Source organism: Zerene cesonia, chromosome 1 (assembly GCF_012273895.1).
Source record: "Zerene cesonia ecotype Mississippi chromosome 1, Zerene_cesonia_1.1, whole genome shotgun sequence".
Classification (NCBI taxonomy): domain Eukaryota; kingdom Metazoa; phylum Arthropoda; class Insecta; order Lepidoptera; family Pieridae; genus Zerene; species Zerene cesonia.
In genome coordinates this window covers 2,904,585-2,923,183 of record NC_052102.1, presented here as the reverse complement: position 1 = coordinate 2,923,183, position 18,599 = coordinate 2,904,585, and the positions used below count along the sequence as shown (strand labels likewise).

At 33.5% G+C, this 18,599-nt stretch overlaps 2 protein-coding genes across 2 annotated transcripts in view; one reads left to right on the top strand and one right to left on the bottom strand.

Annotated features, from left to right (window-relative positions):
• LOC119830784 (TATA box-binding protein-like 1) overlaps positions 1 to 8,833 on the bottom strand; it is a 9,874-nt gene extending 1,041 nt beyond the window's left edge. The window contains exons 1-4 of the mRNA XM_038353966.1: positions 8,709 to 8,833; positions 6,981 to 7,588; positions 1,573 to 1,667; positions 4 to 194 (exon numbers count right to left, since the gene is read on the bottom strand). Of these exons, the coding sequence (XP_038209894.1) occupies positions 4 to 194; positions 1,573 to 1,667; positions 6,981 to 7,588; positions 8,709 to 8,732 (918 nt within the window). The 5' untranslated portion in view covers positions 8,733 to 8,833. The remainder of the gene's footprint in view (positions 1 to 3; positions 195 to 1,572; positions 1,668 to 6,980; positions 7,589 to 8,708) is intronic.
• A 1,991-nt stretch (positions 8,834 to 10,824) lies between these two features.
• Positions 10,825 to 18,599, top strand: part of LOC119832015 (rho-associated protein kinase 2) — a 16,255-nt gene continuing 8,480 nt past the window's right edge. Inside the window, exons 1-5 of the mRNA XM_038355603.1 lie at positions 10,825 to 11,432; positions 11,720 to 13,648; positions 13,946 to 14,136; positions 14,462 to 14,671; positions 18,408 to 18,599. Coding sequence (XP_038211531.1) covers positions 11,252 to 11,432; positions 11,720 to 13,648; positions 13,946 to 14,136; positions 14,462 to 14,671; positions 18,408 to 18,599 — 2,703 coding nt within the window. The 5' untranslated portion in view covers positions 10,825 to 11,251. The remainder of the gene's footprint in view (positions 11,433 to 11,719; positions 13,649 to 13,945; positions 14,137 to 14,461; positions 14,672 to 18,407) is intronic.

The window sequence follows — 18,599 nt, the reverse complement described above, 5'->3', positions numbered from 1 at the left end:
CACCTTCTGCCGCTGCGGCGGCGCGCCGCGCTCGGGCGGCGCGTGCGCCGAGAGCGCCGCCAGCGCGGGCCGGTTGCGCGCCGCGCGCTTCTGCCGCAGCAGCTCCTCGTCCGCCGCCGTGCGCGGCTTGCGGAACTCGTACACTAGCGGGAAGATGCGCTCCACCGCCGACTGCACGTCGCTCACGCTCCGGGCTGCGAACGATGCACGACACTATGTTATCGCACATTCTACTATCTTTTTATAAGTTTTCCTGACCGAACTTCGTAGTTTCCTAAAATATAATCTACCGCTGTCATTTTGTAAGACTAATCGCATACTTCTATATAATTTACAATAATTGTGGCAGATGAACCCGTTCAAACAAAGTTTCCAGCAACAATATTGCTTTTCAACATTCTATATAACTTTGTTGCTAAAAAAATGATATCACGAAACACGAGACTTTGGTGTTACTCAAATAGAGTTAAATCAATATGACATGAAGTTTATCAATTTCAAGGAGATATCTGTATAATAGAATTTGTAAATACTATCGTATACTGTATGTGGTATATAGGTGGTACGGCACGTAATTATAAATTAGCGCAGCTTAAGTAATTTTTCATTAAACAATTCTTTGAAACCTTTAGGGCATGTAAGAATTGGATTTAAGTGCGTATTTCATTCGTAGCTTCTTAAAACAACAATTCAAACAATAAAAAATAATAACTGATAATTCCTATACCTGCATATGCCTTCCCTTTTGTAGCTACGAAAAGTATATTGTTTTACGCTGACATAATCTGAGTCGCTTACTATTTACATTTAACAACTAGCTATTTGAAGGGAAATTTTTATCCTACTATTATAAACGCGAGTGACTGTAACAATACATGGATGTATGTTTTAGACTCTTTCACGCGAAAACAACTGAACGGATTTTTATGATACTTGGTAGTGAAGAACCTTATGTACCAGTATATAAAAATAGTCTATGGAAGTAATTGCTTTTAACTGAGGGTGAATCCGCGTGAATCTTCTAGTAAAATAATACATAAATAGAAAAATACTTTTCTAACAACATTCAGGCATCTAGTGATCTTTAAAATTTTAGGTAATATTGCATGATATAAAATTTGCATGACGATAAAATTTTATTAAATTTGCGTAGGTTATTTTATGTATCTAAAAATTTTCAGTTATTAACAATGGTTATGGAGTAGTTTTTTTTTATTTTAATAATATTTGTTGCGTTAGGTTATGAATTCTGCACAAGTATATAAAACTATCGTGTGCTATATGCGATTAATTTTTAATAAAATGCTAATAATAATAATTCAAGTGCACGGTTTATTAAATTTAAATTTACATATCATCTACATTTAAAATATCTCTTAATATTAACGTCTATATGTATAAATTTTGCTCAATGACGTAAATCGATCTAACGAATTTTGATGAAACGCGGCACAGAGATTAAAACAGCATTGTTACATACAAAGCAAAGATTATTATTCGCCATAACATTATATTCTTTGTGCATAAAAAAAAACATACTAAAACAGACTGACTGACTGACTGTTATTGTACCTGTAATTGTGACACCACCCGTTGAAAATATCTTCAGTGTGGCCTTAGGATTATACAGCTTATACGTAACGCCGGGGTGAAGCTCTGGTTCGTAGCTGAAACGAGACAAACATCGCATTATTCAAAACCATCCGATTTACAATCCTTTTGTGTGTTCGTTTAAAAACGTGGCTTAGCTCTTTGTCAGTGCTTATCTTATTTGAAATTCAAAATCGGTGTTGCGCGGGCCAGATGTGCTTCTAAATATACATTTTACGGTCATAATTTAAGCTCGGGCTAATCTCGCGTACCACTCTTTCACCTATGACAATAAAAGATACCTACGAACAATCAACAAACTATATTGCCGTCAATGATTTTGGTAAAAATTAAATTTGACCTAGAATCGCAGTCCTCCTTATTTTATTCAATAAAAGCGTATCGTGTGTCGCGTATGGTGTATACCACGGGCGAAAGGTGTTTGCCGCGAAAGTTGTTTCTGAATGACGAAGCACAAAGTTTCGAGTGAGCAACAAAACATATGCTTACGATTTATGAGATTGACCTAGGACCAAATAACAAAATGGAGAACGGTTTTCAATTCTGCTTTAATACCATAAGCTGACTTAAATGAATTACATTAATAAATAATGTTTATTCCGATTTTCTCTCAAACTCTCTTATTTTAAGACTTTGATAATGAACTTTACAAATATCACATAATGTCACGATAATTAATCGGAGGCGAAGCGGTTCGGATTGAATGAAATCCATTTTTCAAATAACTCCTTCTCATTTGTAATGTAAACACAGTCATATTATGATTTGATATAAAATTTTCAATGTAAACTTATCGGCAACGCGTGTCATGATTACACGAGGATAATGTTTTAACGAATTTGTTACTAATGTCTACTCTTGCAATATTTTTCTATTTATAGTTATTTTCATATAGATTCAAATAACCGAATTAATATGACCAACGAATTATTGATCAGAAATGGCATAGTGACGATACATTCTTGGCGAACGTACTTTCTCCCTTTGAATTATCCATCTCATCCGCTCTATAGCGATCAGTGTGTAACAATAAACATTAACCTCTCCAAAAATATTATATATGTATTTCCCTTTATTTATGCAGAAGCTGTGTGCTCTGTTAATTTCTGCAATGCTATGCACTTATAAGGGATTTGGAAATGATCGATGTGGAAAATAAGAAATGAATTGGAAAGGGTCAGGAAAAGGAAATTAGCCTGCGGCTTCCACACTCATCGCAAAAACACAGTAGCATCGCATGCTACTACTAGCCACCGATCGTCTGTGGGGGTGTGGTACCTTCTCCAGAGCGAACGGAGTCCGGCCTAATTCATGCCGAAGCATGCTCGAGACCGACATTGAAATTAAACTATTAACTTCTCGCAAGGATAATCATCTTACACGTGTAAAATATGTTATTTTATGTAACGCTTGTTCATGAATATCTTGATATGCCTATGACAATGGATTTATGTTTGCATTTGTATACAATATTGTTAGTTGCAAGCTACTTGCAATCGAGAAACCTCTTCCTGTATTTTCGACCTCATTGCTATGTAGAACACATTTATCTTACTTCCTTTAAACACCGAAATTTATTAATGGCAATCAAAAAATTCAAAATATACAACGAGAGATGATAAACACGGGTTCATATGTCGAAAGTGATATTGTTAATTATGCGTCCTAAAATAGCGTCCGAAAATCGTATCGGATATATATCATATATGTAAATAAATAAGGAAACGTATTCAAATTATTTTGTTTTGGTTCACATAAATTGATTAAGTTTCAATATATTAATTTCCTTCTCATTTTTAAAAGACAAAAATTAAAAGCAATCGCATCTTACTTCACTTTTATAGATAACATGTTTAAAAGTTACATTTTGCCTTTAACCGCACTACTTTTTTATAATTGAGAACAAAAGAGAAAAAAGGGTATAAAGACTATTGAATATTATGTTGTATGTACAGGACTAACGCAAGTCTTTAAAAATTGTGATACAGAATACAATCAAATAAATATTGTATCTCTTATAACGTTTTAGCTATACAAACAGGATTTTTTTACATATTTGCAAAAGTAAGCTTAAAACAAAAAAGAAATAAAAGACTAATTGGATATACCGTTACTTGACGTCAGTACAAAAACGATTATATTAACAATATTTTTTTTTTATATTTTCATCTGTTTGTAACGGCAATTGTAAATAGCAATTGAGATTTTAGTTGTGTTGTGTGTGTGAATGTATTAAATAACTGTAAAAAAATTCCCACGTGCACTATGCACATAATAAAACGAGAACCAGACCATTCCTGTTAAAAAAGGAGTAATTAATCAGAGCAATATCGATGTTTCACAGACCCCATTTTTCTTTTTGTAACAAGAAAAAAACAACAATTTTTGTAAAACAACTGGGCAGATTTTGACAAAATTTTATATTGTGATAGACCAATATTAGACTCAAGGGTTAAGGTCAAAAAATAGTTGTTGCTTGCTATCTTTACATGTAAAGGGGGAGATAAAAAATGAACTTGCGAATATATTTCCAAAGGAGCTGTCATTGAATACGTTTTTAAAAATGTTATAGAGGTATCTCTATTGGGCGTTTGCTAAATAAATATAGTTGACGAATTGCTTCTAGAGTAGTAAAAATGCCAAAACTGTTAAAGAATAAAAACATTTGCATTGAAACTACATAAATCGATTCTAGATACCCACATTTTCAATGCTAAACGACTTCTCTGAATATGCAAAAATTACTAATACTCCTTCATGTGCATTGAAAAACACAACAAGCCATAATCGACATAGGGTCCTCATAACGATCCAATACGAAAAAAAAAATTGACACCTGTTTGTTTCACTTAAATAAAAAAGGTTGCAGATGCTGTGAAGTCAACGGTTCGGATAAAAAGTAAATAAGCTGATTAAAATATGCTATGGAATTTTAAAACAATAAGTTTAATCTCTTTCAGTTATATCTCATGCTAAAAAACAACAATTTTGTGAAGATTCTTATCAACAAAAGCACCAATTAGTACATAGGTAAATCGCACAGGTACAATGAAAATAAATGAATATAAATTTAATCTTTGACTACTTGGGGAAGATTTGTTTGTTGATCAGTGTATTTGATGTATGAAAAAAACACAATACTTGATATTGTTGTAAGAGATAAAAAAACGCAGGTAAGCAATAGTAGGGATGTACGTAATGTTGCAGGTGGTACCTGTGGTATGATTGAGGTAGCCCTTTAATGCCATATCAGTGTCAATTTATAGTTTTATGTTAGTATGTTATATACATTATTTAATTTGTATGATCTAAAATTACGCAAAATTTAACCAATCGCCATGTCAGTTACGTCTTCAAGGCTGAAGCATTGACCTAATTGAAATAGCAGAGTAAATATAAATGTAATTCTATTTATAATTTTCAAGTCAAGCTTGTTAGTCTGTAGCACACCCTGCTCCCTTTTCCTGTCTCCCTTTGATTGACCCTTTTTACTTCCCGTATAAGGGCGTTGACATCCTCTAGTATGAAAATAAAACATTAACTATTGGTATACATAGTTTCTTATACCGCGGAATGAAATTAATCGAAATATGCTAATGCTTAAAAATTTGATACAATTTAAAGCATGTTATTGTAAGTAGTGAAATTTAACAGTTTTTCGAATTAAATTTTGTGTCTTTTCCTAGTCTTTACGAACATTTCTTTGTTTAAGAATACAACCGTATTTGTTTTAATTTTAACAATTTATTTTATGATAACGGCCGATTTATATTGCAGTAAAATAATTTGATTTAGGTCAGTTATACAAAGTCGAAATTACAAAATGTCATTATTTTTACAGGTTCATTTCCATTGAGGTGAAACTTATGATGAAAGAGTTATTACGAATATTATATAATGTGAAAAACATTTATATGTGAAAAAGTATTAAAAAAATCATTTCAGGCCATGAGTTATTACTGTATTATTTTTATTTAACGCGAAAATATAGTCAAACGAAAATAACGATTATATTGAAAACATTAAAAAAAAAACAAAACCACGCCTTAATAAATGATAAAATATACATCTCTAAATATTAAAAGGATTAACTAATTTACTTTCGTATATTATGTCTTATTTTTCGCCGCATAAGATTTGTAAAATAATTGTGCGACATTAACGAAATATTTTTTGGTTGTATTTTTGTTGTGTTCTAGATACATATAAAACAAGGAAATTAACAATTATACATACGTAAATGTATGTGTTAAAAATAGTCAAAAGTAATAACTCTTCAAGAACTTTTTAAAAAACAGCTGTCATCTCCTGCAATAGACCTTAGCATGGAATCATATATTATTGTATTATAACATAGAAATTATTTTAAAAACATATAGTGCTTCTCCATTTTAATTACATTACATATATTCACTCTAATTTTTTACAAAAATAGCTAGTGTAACTTAACATAAAAATATCTAAATTTCATGAAAATCGTTGGAGCCGATTCCGAGATTCCAATTATAAATATATATATATGTATATATATATATATATATATATATATATATATATATACAAGAATTGCTCGTTTAAAGGTATAAGATAAAGACATATATTCTACTTTTAAAAAATATATAGATATTTGTGCTTGCTATACAAAACACTTAATGCATTTTTATGATTAATTTCAGTAATCAAGAAATCTATAATCTATTAAATATAATTTTGAAATAACTTGTTTTAAATTAAAGCATACTTTTAGAGGAAAAATCTACTAAAAAAATAAGTAAAATTGGAACAAGTAAAATCCTACGATTTTTATATTATAAACATGCTAATAGTTCACACCTTTTGTGTGATGTGTTCATCATGTCCCGCTGCGAAGTCATATATTGTACTGTAAGTTTGTTGTTATTTGAAGGAAATTATTAAATTCCAAATCTGAATGAATACAGCAAGAAAGCTGCCAATAATTATGATAAATAAAATTTATGATAAAAAAGTAATTTGTAATTATATTTTTATCTTTAATAATTTATTTGAAAAAGCTTTGCAACCCACTGTGGGACATTTCAGATATATTTATTTTTGGGACACTATTATTTATTCAAAGTCCTTAGTATATTCAGCCTTTAAATATGACTATATCAGAAATTTAATTAAAAACTTAGTTTTTCTAAACCTCATGCATAATCTATTTTTTGAAATAGACCGTACCTGAATATAACTTTCGCAGGGAACTCTGGGTCAAAACTAAAATGCTAAAACTAAACCTGTCTATAACTAATTCTATGAAATTCTGAACACCATTTGCATAATATAAATTAAACTGTACAGAAAACTTCCCAAAGATACATAAATTTAGTATGTAAAAATATACTCACTCTGCCTCTTTATATTTCTTGGAAAATGCTATGATCCTTATTCCGAATGGCATTCGACATGTGCCCAATACATTGACCACACGGAAGTTTCTGAAGCGCACTTGAAAGCCAAGCTTCTGCAACGCACGCGCGTATCGTCTCGCAGCAATCTTAGCCTGGTCCTCGCTCGTCGCTCCCGTGCAGGTCACGCGACCGGAGGACCAGATCGAGGCAGTCGTGTAAGGACGACGCAACTTCATCGTTACCATACCGTTTTCGCGTCGGAATTCTACATTCACACCATTCAATGCAATCTGTCTCAAGTTCAGGTGGCACTTAACACTAAAACTACACACAACATTGTTTATCATTATGTCTATTTCAGGGGTCTCTTCTTCTTCCTCTTGTGGGGGCGGTTGCTGTGTGCTCGCGTCCCCAGCTTCAAGGCACTGCTGGGGGACCTGTTCTGGCTTGCCCGCTTCACAATATTCATGATCGGGCACCATGTGACTAGGTACAGTGTGTGTGTGGGTGGACATGCCATGACTTGTTACTACTCCATGGGTAGCTTGTCTCAACTCTTTAATACCATTCTCTTGGATGAGTGTAGCCATGGCCGCCACGGCTTTCTGAAATAATATATAATAGTAATATATATATATATAATAGTAAAATATTGAATGAAAGATTTCCAATGATTTGATATTTGATAGTACTTTACAACCAAGTTATAAAAAGGATGTGACCTATTAAGGTACTAGGGAAGTACCTATTTCACATGCTCTGTAAATATGGTTATGATATAAAAAAAGGTGTGGCTCTGCAACAAACTGTATGTTAACATTATGCTGCAAAAATCTATGACAAATATGTTTAATTGATGTATGGTTGGTGCCTTATCCTGCATACTCAATTAATTTATATACAATATAGATAATTTATTTCAAAATGACATTGCATAATTCGCGACACTTTTTACAAAATTATTAATCATTATAAAACATAATTTTTCTCAAACTGAAATAATTATCCTCATAAATATTGACAAAATATTAAGTGAATTATAAATGTTTTAATTTCATATAGGAAATGACTAACTTGGTCTAATCAAATGTTGATTATGTATTGTATTTGAGTAGGTTGGTTATCAGCAGCCTCCAGCTATAAACCATAGAGCACTTATGAGTTTTTTGATTGCACAACAATCAAGTAAGCTAAATATAAGCATTTCTAACAAAGAAAATTACACTTGCTGATGTTATGCAATAATTATGGAATTCTTAACTTTCCAACCATTGTTTCTTTCTGTATTCAAATTAAAGATTTATTTATGGAAAAATTTTATGTGTGAGCACAGCATAGACACATGCATGCTATGTACGGATTTTTTACAATTGTTTAAAAACACAACATCATTTACAAATAGAAAATAATAATTATCAGATAGATTTATTCACGATTTAATAAATATTATCATTGTAACATTAAGAGTATTATTTCTTTTTAATAAACTAAATTTTCTTCTTTTACATGGTCGAGCATTTTATTCAATATTCAATAGCATAAAAAATTAGCAAAAAACGTGATGTATCATATATTGACTGATGGAACTTACACGAAATACTAAGTATCGATCAATGAAACTCTTGATTTTATTTGATAAGATAAATCCTAGAGAAGAAACAATATCAATGCCATCTGACACAGGAACAATCAATTTAAAAAAATTTATGATAAGATTTGAATTACTTTACGGTTCAAAAAATGGGTCATTGATCTTCATAGAATTAAATTTCGCGAAAATTCAATAGAGAGGAAATAATTTAGGCCACTTCCCACGGCGCATTACGACGCGACAACATGACACTAGCACAGCTGACTGCCGGACAAGCCCCCGCCCCTCGCGCTCTTGAACCCTCCCCGCACCCTGCGCACCCGACCATACATCGCCAGGTAATAATCTGCTGAATTGAAATGCTCTCAATGAAGTGGATGAAATATTGCTGTCTAACACCCACTTCATGACTATGCAACATTTCAAAATAAAATTAAAAATAAGAAATTTGCACCTCCTTTGACCTCTGCTTCACGATTAATACCGAAATAGTCAGCAGTTATTGACCCCATAACAACGACCTAAACCACACGTGATTAAACAGTACAAAGGAACAATGATAACTACTCTTTATATGAGCTGATTCTTTAAAATCTAAGGATTGATAGTGTAATATTTTAATCCCATTCATCAATGAATTCAAATGCATGCAACTGCTGACTCCATAAAAACCATTAAATTTTATCACAAAAGATGTTTAACACTTAGTGATTATGAAGGCAGCTCATTTCCATGTAATACGGTTTAAAAATTAATTCACAAAGTATTATTAATAAAACAATAAATTACCTGAAATAATGTGCTATATTTGTCACAATTATTTTTACACCACCAGTGAAGTAATAATTTTCATTGCAATTTCGTTAAAAAGTTCTTTATACCTAGGATTCGACAAAACACTTATATTTCTTTGTGATATCTCACACTGCGAGTATTTTTTCCTGTAAATATTGCTATTAATTATTGCAATTCGTTACTGCAAAAATTTTAAGCTTCAGCACGTCCTGCTTAGCACCGCCATGTTCTATTCGAACGAGAACAAAAGTGTTTTAATCATCAATCCTTATCCTTCATTCGGGGAATACGAAAAGATAATAGGAATGAGTGAGAGGACTGAGAGTGAACGATAAAAAAATATATGAAATTGCAAATGTTGCCATCACTTATCCAGGTAATCACGTACCTATCTAGCCAAGTTGAGGATGTCTTAGGCATAATATTACTCTGTGGTCATAGAGAAGGACATAGATTAAGGGCGCGTGTTCCTTTAACACAACGCGATAAGTTATGTAGCGTTTTAAAAACAGTTTTCTAAATTCAATCAATTCACGATATTGATTGAAAAAAAATCAACTTCATCTTCATAAAATAAATTTATGAGGTGGATTAATGAATTTAAAATGTTTTGGCTCATTTAATTAACCAATTTGTCTTGCAGGAGGAAGCTCAATGGTTAGGACCTCGGATTTCTATTGAAAATTCAGGTATTCGTTAAAAATAAATTGATTTTTAAATTTATCTATCCATTATTCACATCACTCTCGAAACGGTGAAGAAAAAGATCGGGAGGAAACCACCCATCTGCCAATCCGCCCTTGACCAGTGTGATGGATTATGGGCGGAATCTTCATAAGGAACCTGTGCCTCGTAGTGGGAACATATATAGGCTGATAACGATAATGGTGTTGATGCCTTTTTTTAAGTTTACGCAATGTTAAAATACTATACACAGCTAAAGTAAATTTTCTTAAGCACTGTATTTAAAATTACTCTCAGACGATATAACTGCTTCGTAAAAATCTAAATCTATGTCCCACGCTTACTTTAATAAGAATATTTTCATCTAGTGATTGTTATTCACATTTTTATGTTAATGTACATTCATATCCACGGGCTAAACTTTGACTACGCCAAGTCCATAACTTACAATGTTATAATTGTTTTAGAGACGTTTTATTAATTAGAGTTTGGTTTTTCTACTATAGCCTACAAAATCTTAATTTTATGTTTTATTCTGCATTTCCATTAATCGATGTTTGCCTGTTTGTTGCCAATGAATATGCACCCTTATTAACATTCATATTATAATATTAGAAATTTGTTTCTTTTTTAACAAACATAAATTATTTATCTTTAAGTGGAACTTACCATACAATTTTTCATTTTGTTTATTTATCTATGAATGTTAAATTTATTTGGTCTAGTTCAATTAAAAACTCAGTCGCCATTGCAAATTAGCAAATCGCAAAGCATTGCTAACTTCAAGTTATTGTCCGATCATCGTTCGTCAACGAAGCGGTGATAACTTTTCATCAAATTTTTCATTTTGTTCAATGTTGTGCCAATAAATAAAGTATATTAGAGTTTTTATACTCTTCCAATTAAAGGGAACGTGTTGATGAATTTAAATTCGATTTATTATGTTTGTAAACGTACATATGCTTTGTTGTGAGAACCACCTTTATCTGCTGTCATTCTAACTGCAAGAAAAATTTTCTATAATGAAACATAGGTTGTTCACAAAGCAGTAACTTGTTCGTATTATTATCACAACACGACTAACAGACTATCCAGCTGTTGATGTGTCGTTATGCGAATAGTGTTTTTCTTCGGAGTAGTGATTTGGAGAATGTGCGGTGGCGTTTAGTGTCTCAAGGGGTCAGAGACAGAGTTCAGCATGGGGACAGTAAAGGATGAAGAACGTATGCGACGTCTACGTTTGCTGGAAGAGAGGCTGTGCGACCCTCGCTCAACCGGCAACGTGGACTGTCTGCTAGACACCGTCACAGCACTGATATCGGACTGTGATCATCCAGCCATTCGACGTATGAAAAATGTCGAAGCATACACGAGTAGATGTAAGTGCTTTTACGTCCAATTCTTATCACACATTATTCATTCAATATTCTTCTTACTGGGGATATGCAAGTAAAATCTACATGCATATATTATGAGTTCAGGTATTTATCTTGATAGTATAGATTTTGTAAACAATCATAAAATACTGGGTTTGTATGAGATTAGAATGTAGTTGTAATATTTTATATTATTCTATAGTAAAATGTAATCACATAATCTTTTTATGATATTTGTAGGTTATAGCCTACTGATTTTAATTGCTTTGATAATTAATAATTTGTTGCAGATGAGGAATTTGCTTCAGAAATAGTTGATCTGCGTATGAAAGCAGCTGATTTTGATCTTATTAAAGTAATTGGTCGTGGAGCATTTGGTGAAGTTCAGCTAGTCAGACATAAATCAACACGATTGGTATATGCTATGAAGCTATTAAGCAAAGTAGAAATGATAAAAAGATCAGATTCTACTTTTTTCTGGGAGGAAAGACACATAATGGCACATGCAAATTCTGAGTGGATTTTAAAACTGCATTTTGCATTTCAAGACCATAAATATCTTTATATGGTTATGGATTACATGCCAGGTGGTGATTTAGTTAGTCTAATGTCTAATTATGATATACCTGAAAAATGGGCAAAATTTTACACTATGGAAATTGTACTTGCATTAGATGTAATTCATGGAATGGGTTTTGTTCATAGAGATGTTAAACCTGATAATATGCTGATTGACAAATATGGCCATTTAAAATTGGCTGACTTTGGGACTTGTATGCGAATGGGCCCAGATGGACTAGTGCGTGCTAGCAATGCTGTTGGTACACCTGATTACATATCACCTGAAGTGCTTCAATCCCAAAATGGCGAAGGAGTATATGGTCGTGAATGTGACTGGTGGGCAGTTGGGATATTTCTTTATGAAATGTTAATAGGTGATCCACCTTTTTATGCTGACAGCTTAGTGGGTACCTATGGTAAAATTATGGATCACAGAAATTCTTTGCAGTTTCCGGATGATATAGATATTTCAAAAGAAGCCAAATCTCTTATAAGGGGTTTGTTAACTGACAGGGTAAAAAGACTGGGCAAAAACAGTGTAGATGAAATTAAGCAACATCCATTCTTTATAAATGATCAATGGAGTTTTGAAAATCTCCGTGATTCAGTACCACCAGTCGTCCCAGAACTATCTAGTGATGATGATACTAGAAACTTTGATGATATTGAAAAGTCAGATGCATTAGATGAATCATTTCCTGTGCCAAAGGCCTTTGTAGGAAACCATTTGCCATTTGTTGGTTTCACTTATAATGGTGATTATCAGATATGTGGTGGTAGAATAAAACCAGCTGATGTGGTGGATACAATTTCAAATAATCATATTAATAATGTAGGTTCTGAAGCTATTCTTCAATTAGAAAAGTTATTAGAGAGAGAAAGAGATTCAAGAAGGAAATTAGAAGATAGGCAAGTGATGCTTTGTAATCAGTTAGAAGACATGTCACAAAGGGAAATGAGAAATAAGAAAATAATTGGAGACACAGATAAAGAACTGGCTTTATTAAAACATGATCTAAAAGAAATACAGCGGAAAGCAGAAATAGAAGCAGATTCCAGAAGAAAAGCTGAAATAAATTATAATGATATAAAACGGCGGCTTGAGGAAGAGCAAAGTAAGAGAGTCAAGGAAATGAGTAGTTTGCAAATATACAATGAAAAAATTAATGCTTTGGAGAAACAATTAACAGAGATGCGTGAAAAATTGAAACAAGAGTCTGAGGCAGCAGCAAAGTCACGTAAACAGGCTGCAGAGCTAAGTGCAGCTCAAGCTGCGGCCGCCGCTGCGAGTGACGGTACAGTGGCGAGCCTCAGAGCGCAGCGTGATGCTTTAGAGCGAGAATGTGGTGCTTTATCCGAAGAGCTTGGTTCCGTGAAGGCAGCTAAGCAACGTTCGGAGGCTTCAGTTGCTGAAGCTACCAATAGGTTAAATGCCGCACATTCAGAGCTAGAAAGATCATCAATGAGGATCAATCAAATTTTAACAGACAATAGGCAGCTCTCTGAGCGTGTATCCTCATTAGAGAAGGAGTGCACATCTTTAGCACATGATTTAAGAACGTCACAACATCTGTACCAACAAGAGGTGAGGGCTCATCAGGAGACCCAGAGATCTCAATTGCTTTCTAAGCAGGAAGCAAACTTGGAGCTAGTCAAAGGTGAGACTCTTATATTAGTCATATTAACTTTATTATGCAATAATCCTATTCATCAGAGCTATGCTAAGTAGCACCTGGCAAGTTTCATAAAACACCATTAACATAGTACCTTAATCATTTCCTATTTTGCATGCCTCAGGGACCTTGGAGAAAATATTAACAGGTATTGTCCATTTGCTTGATTGAGTAAATTTTCCTTATTAATTCCATTTAATTATATCCACATTATGTTTGCATTAGTTTTTTTCCTCTGTATAAGTATTATAACTGAAATTTTACATTTCTCACGGTACTTAGACGTGGATCATGCGATTGTTCATCCAACAGCATTACAAGGCAAGTTGAATGAAGAGAAGACAGCGCGACAGCGAGCAGAAGCTGGTTCTCAGGAAAAGGATCGACAGATGTCAATGCTGAATGTAGACTACAGGCAGATGCAACAAAGGTTGCAGAAACTTGAGGGAGAACACAGACAGGAAAGTGAAAAGGTAATTATTAAAACTCGTGAGTCATATTGGAAAATATTGTTATTTGGTTGGTAATTCCTACTTTTTTGTAATATAAAAAACACAAGATGCACAATTTTATACAAAAGTAATGCTCACTAAAATAAGTTAGTTTGAAGTTATAGTTATCCTTTAAGCAGTTTTTAAAATTCAACCGTATGCGGATTACCTAAAGTTGTTTCTAAATAATGTACATACGAGTGTGCTTAGTCGCGACACGGGAGTATTTGAAATGTGCGCACAAGTTGCGCTCATTTTTTATGGACGTTTTTAAAACGTTGAGTTTGAAGAACGCCGCGTCCCGCAGGTGGCGGGCTTGCAAGCGGCGCTGGAGCAGGAGCGCGCGGCGCGGCTGTCCGCCAGCTCGGAGACCGCGGCGGCGGAGAGCGCGGCGCGCGCGGCCGCGGCGGAGCGGGACGCGCGCGCGCGCGACCTGCACGCCGTGCGCTCCGCGCTGCACGACGCGTCCGAGAAGCTGGCCGCCGCGAGCGCCGAGCGCGACATGCACTATGCGAGGGTGAGTTTGAACGAGAGTGTTGAACCGGCTCTAACCAGGTTCACGGCTTCTCTGCTTCTCTGCTCGGCTTGTTGCAGTAAAAATGACAATGTATGAAATTTACGACAATCTGTAAAATAAGCTATCGGGGACACTATTGACAAGCCGTGAAACCAGTCCTCAATGATTTGTTTTAATGTTTATTTATCATTATTTTACAATGCGATATGCCTGCCGTAATTGCCATTGCTGGTCCCGTTTTTAGGAGAGTAATGAACAGTCATAATGTCGTGTTTCCTTTAATTTACATGTGTTTTTCATTCTATCTAAAGTATATTTATTTCTTTAATGCAGATAAATTGGAAGGGTGTCGAATAATTATTATTATTAGTATATATAACTTTTTATTATATATTTATTTCTTTTACTTCTACTATGTTAAAGTAGTATTCTTAATTGATAAAAAAAACCTGTTTCTGACAATAACATGACGAGTCTATTTCTTAGCCTTCCTGTGACATAAATAAATATACAAAAAGGCGGATAGTTTAGACAATTGAATGAGCCATTAACATTATTTATAGTTATTACATTAGAGATTTTCTAGGTATTTAATTATGTAGATTTACTAACGATTGACTTCACACATTACGTTTGTTGTTTAGTTATAAAAGCAGCTAGTTCTAACTTCCATCACATATTATATTATGTCAATAAGCTTATTACATGGTGCAATAAAGATAACGTCATCAATGATAGAAAAATGATCTTTGTTGCTTCTTCGTATTTATATACAGATTGCGATTAAAACGAGAAATATTTAGAAACTAAATTTTTGTATCGAACAGCTTCTGATTACGTCATATTGTGTTTTTATTCTAGGAATTCAATTCTTAGCGACTCAAATTTATTTCTTTGTTGGCACGTAAACGATGTATTAGTAAAAATAATAAAGATCAGCAATTAATAAGGTTATTTCATATACGACTGCACTTTTAGTATTCTATGAATTAATAATAGCCTCATCACGCCGAAATAGACTGTCCTTCACCGTTACGACACACTGACTCACTGTTCAACCGGCATGTTCGACACACACAAACAAACATTTACCTTATATGCAAAATACCATGCGTGGTACGTCAAACAGCGGTTTAACCACGTTATACGTGTAAGTTCAAGTCATTGTTATAATGAAATAATATCTCATTATAGAGAATGTCGTTGACGTTACGATTAATTAATACGAATCCTGAAATATGACAAAAATATGCGTAAGGTTTAGTTATCGTATACAGTCGATTCAATGGAATTCAATCGCATCAAATCGCATTGCATTGCAGAAACCATAAAAATAAAGTCACTAACTTGCTGATTCCAAATTCTATTTTTGTTGACGTTTGTTCGATTATATCTTACTGCGGATAATATTAATAACTGCGAAATTTTCCAGCCGCCTATACATTTGTACACCGAATTCTTATTTGCGTCGATGTTTGATAACTATCGTCATGTTTTTATTTCATCAATGCAATGTACCATTAACACACCTATCTTTAATTGTGGAAGCGTTAAAAACTGATTATTGAAACCACCAAATATAATTGGTTAGGATAGGCATTTATTTATATCGAGCAATAATTCCTCAAGTCAATTGAAACGTATGTTACTTGAAAATATGTCCAACAGATATTGAGATAACACATTGTTACACATTGTTAGCGCGATATAGTTATGTCGTAGTATGCGTTGTTTAATTTGTATTTGCAATTAGTCAAGCGATACTCTTATCTTACGTAGAAAGTACATCCGAAGTATTCCTGCCGACTGACAAAAATGATGTACGCTGTACAGGGGTCACAAGATATGCCTAGTGACCACTGTGTCTGTGACCTATTAATGAAATACTATTCAATTAGCTCGGCAATTATATTCCTGTTAATTGCGATAGTTGCGTCTTATTATTGACTAGCAACAGAATCGTTGTTGAATCAATTAATCAAGGTGCTCTTTCTCGACATATTTCTTAGAATACTCTTAGTTCTTATCGACAAAGTCTTCTTGGAATTTGGCTTATTTTTAACAAAGATCTTGAGCTAGTAGATTTTTTTGTATTGTTTGTCAGTGTTAGTTTTCTGTTAGCTGAGGTCACACAAATGTATTTTATCGAACTATGTACTCTTAATAGAATATTTTCGTTGATTAGCCACATAGACATTCTCAACGCTATCAAAACATTCGCTGGCTGTATTGTTGATAAACATAATAATTGTACAAATACATACGTTAAAGACAAATTTCTTAGAGTACCTGCAAATTGCTTTATTTGTAAATCTTAATTACGATTTTCAATTTAAATGTGTGCTAATACGGATATACAATTATTAATATATTATACGGATATAAATTATTTGAATATTATACAATGTTCACATACATCGTTATTTCCATTAATTTCTCGTTCTCATTAAACATACACCATTAAACTAACCAGGCTGGTCAATAAAATTCTAACAATATCGTATAGTTGAAAAGGAATGTGTGTAATTTCATTTCCTGCTCATCTTGCCGCGATATTATCGTAGAATCAAGTTTATATTTACATAATACGTATTCTTCTTGTGTTCAATTTGTTCTATGGCGTTTATAAAGTTGATATTGAATTACACAAGCATGACATTCAACTGACTAAACAATCGTCATCTTAATTGATAAAAACACTCCAACAATGCCGCGTCTATTTTTATTAACTGTTGCGTTTCATTGAAGATGAATTTTTATTGAATAGTTTTCTATAGGTTTATATATAGCAATGAAATAAGCTTGTTTGTTTTGCATATAATATATTATAATTAATTTAACATTTCTTGTTACCAACCGATACTTAACTTACAGGATAATTCCTTTTTTATCTCATTTATTGAAACGGTAAAGGAAGACGTCAAAATGTCTATTTCAATTATTATAATTGCCACATTTCTGAGAAGTATATTTTATGCGAAGAAATATGATATAGCAAAGTAAAGGCACATTTTCTCTTATTCCGTATTGTGTATTTCAAGTTTGTTTTCATTTCATCATCAGCACGATTGATTATATCCGATAAATTTAAATACAATTTATAGTATGGTTCGAATTGGATATAAATTGTAATTGGATGTTGACTATTGAGATAGTTGATTGTCAATTATATTGCATACATCAAGATTCGCGTGTTAGATGAGAATGATTTTTAAACAAAATTTAAATGATAATTTTTAGTTGTTATGCTTCACGCTCGGCTTAGCGTTTGTTCACATCAAAATTTTTAATTTATAAGAAAAAAAGAAGTCAATGAACCGTCGTTACGCAAGATGTTACTTGATGTATAAGATATGTCGAGTAAAAATTATTGGTTTTCATGATAATTTAAGTTGCCTTTTGGCGTATCCCTTTTCTCTTAAAAGCGGGCAATACATTTGCAGAGGCCCTATCTCTGTGGTGATCGTTTACTATCACCACGACCACCTTAGTTGCCCGCTCTAACACATAAAGGAGCTAGAGAGAGATATATAAATGCAAGTATGTGGTTCGAATTAAATAATTCACGCACCCACATTGATGTTTCACATCTACATATTGTTTAATTTATTGTTCTATCGTCAGGAATGTTCATAAGCTCTGTTAAGACAGGTAATAAGGGTTTCTTACAAGATAAAAAAGTTTTTGACCAGGTTTTAATATATATCTAGTTATAGAGAAATGGTTTCCATTGCAGAGCGAAGAGTTACGATCTCAGCTCGAGAGTGAGCAGCACTACTGCGTGATGTACCGCACGCAGGCGAACGATGCGCGCGCGCAGCTCGACGAGAGCTCGCGAGCCAACCGCGACCTGGAGCAGGAGCGCGCCAGTCTCATGCACCAGCTGCAGTTGGCCATCGCCAGGGCGGACTCAGAGGCGATTGCAAGG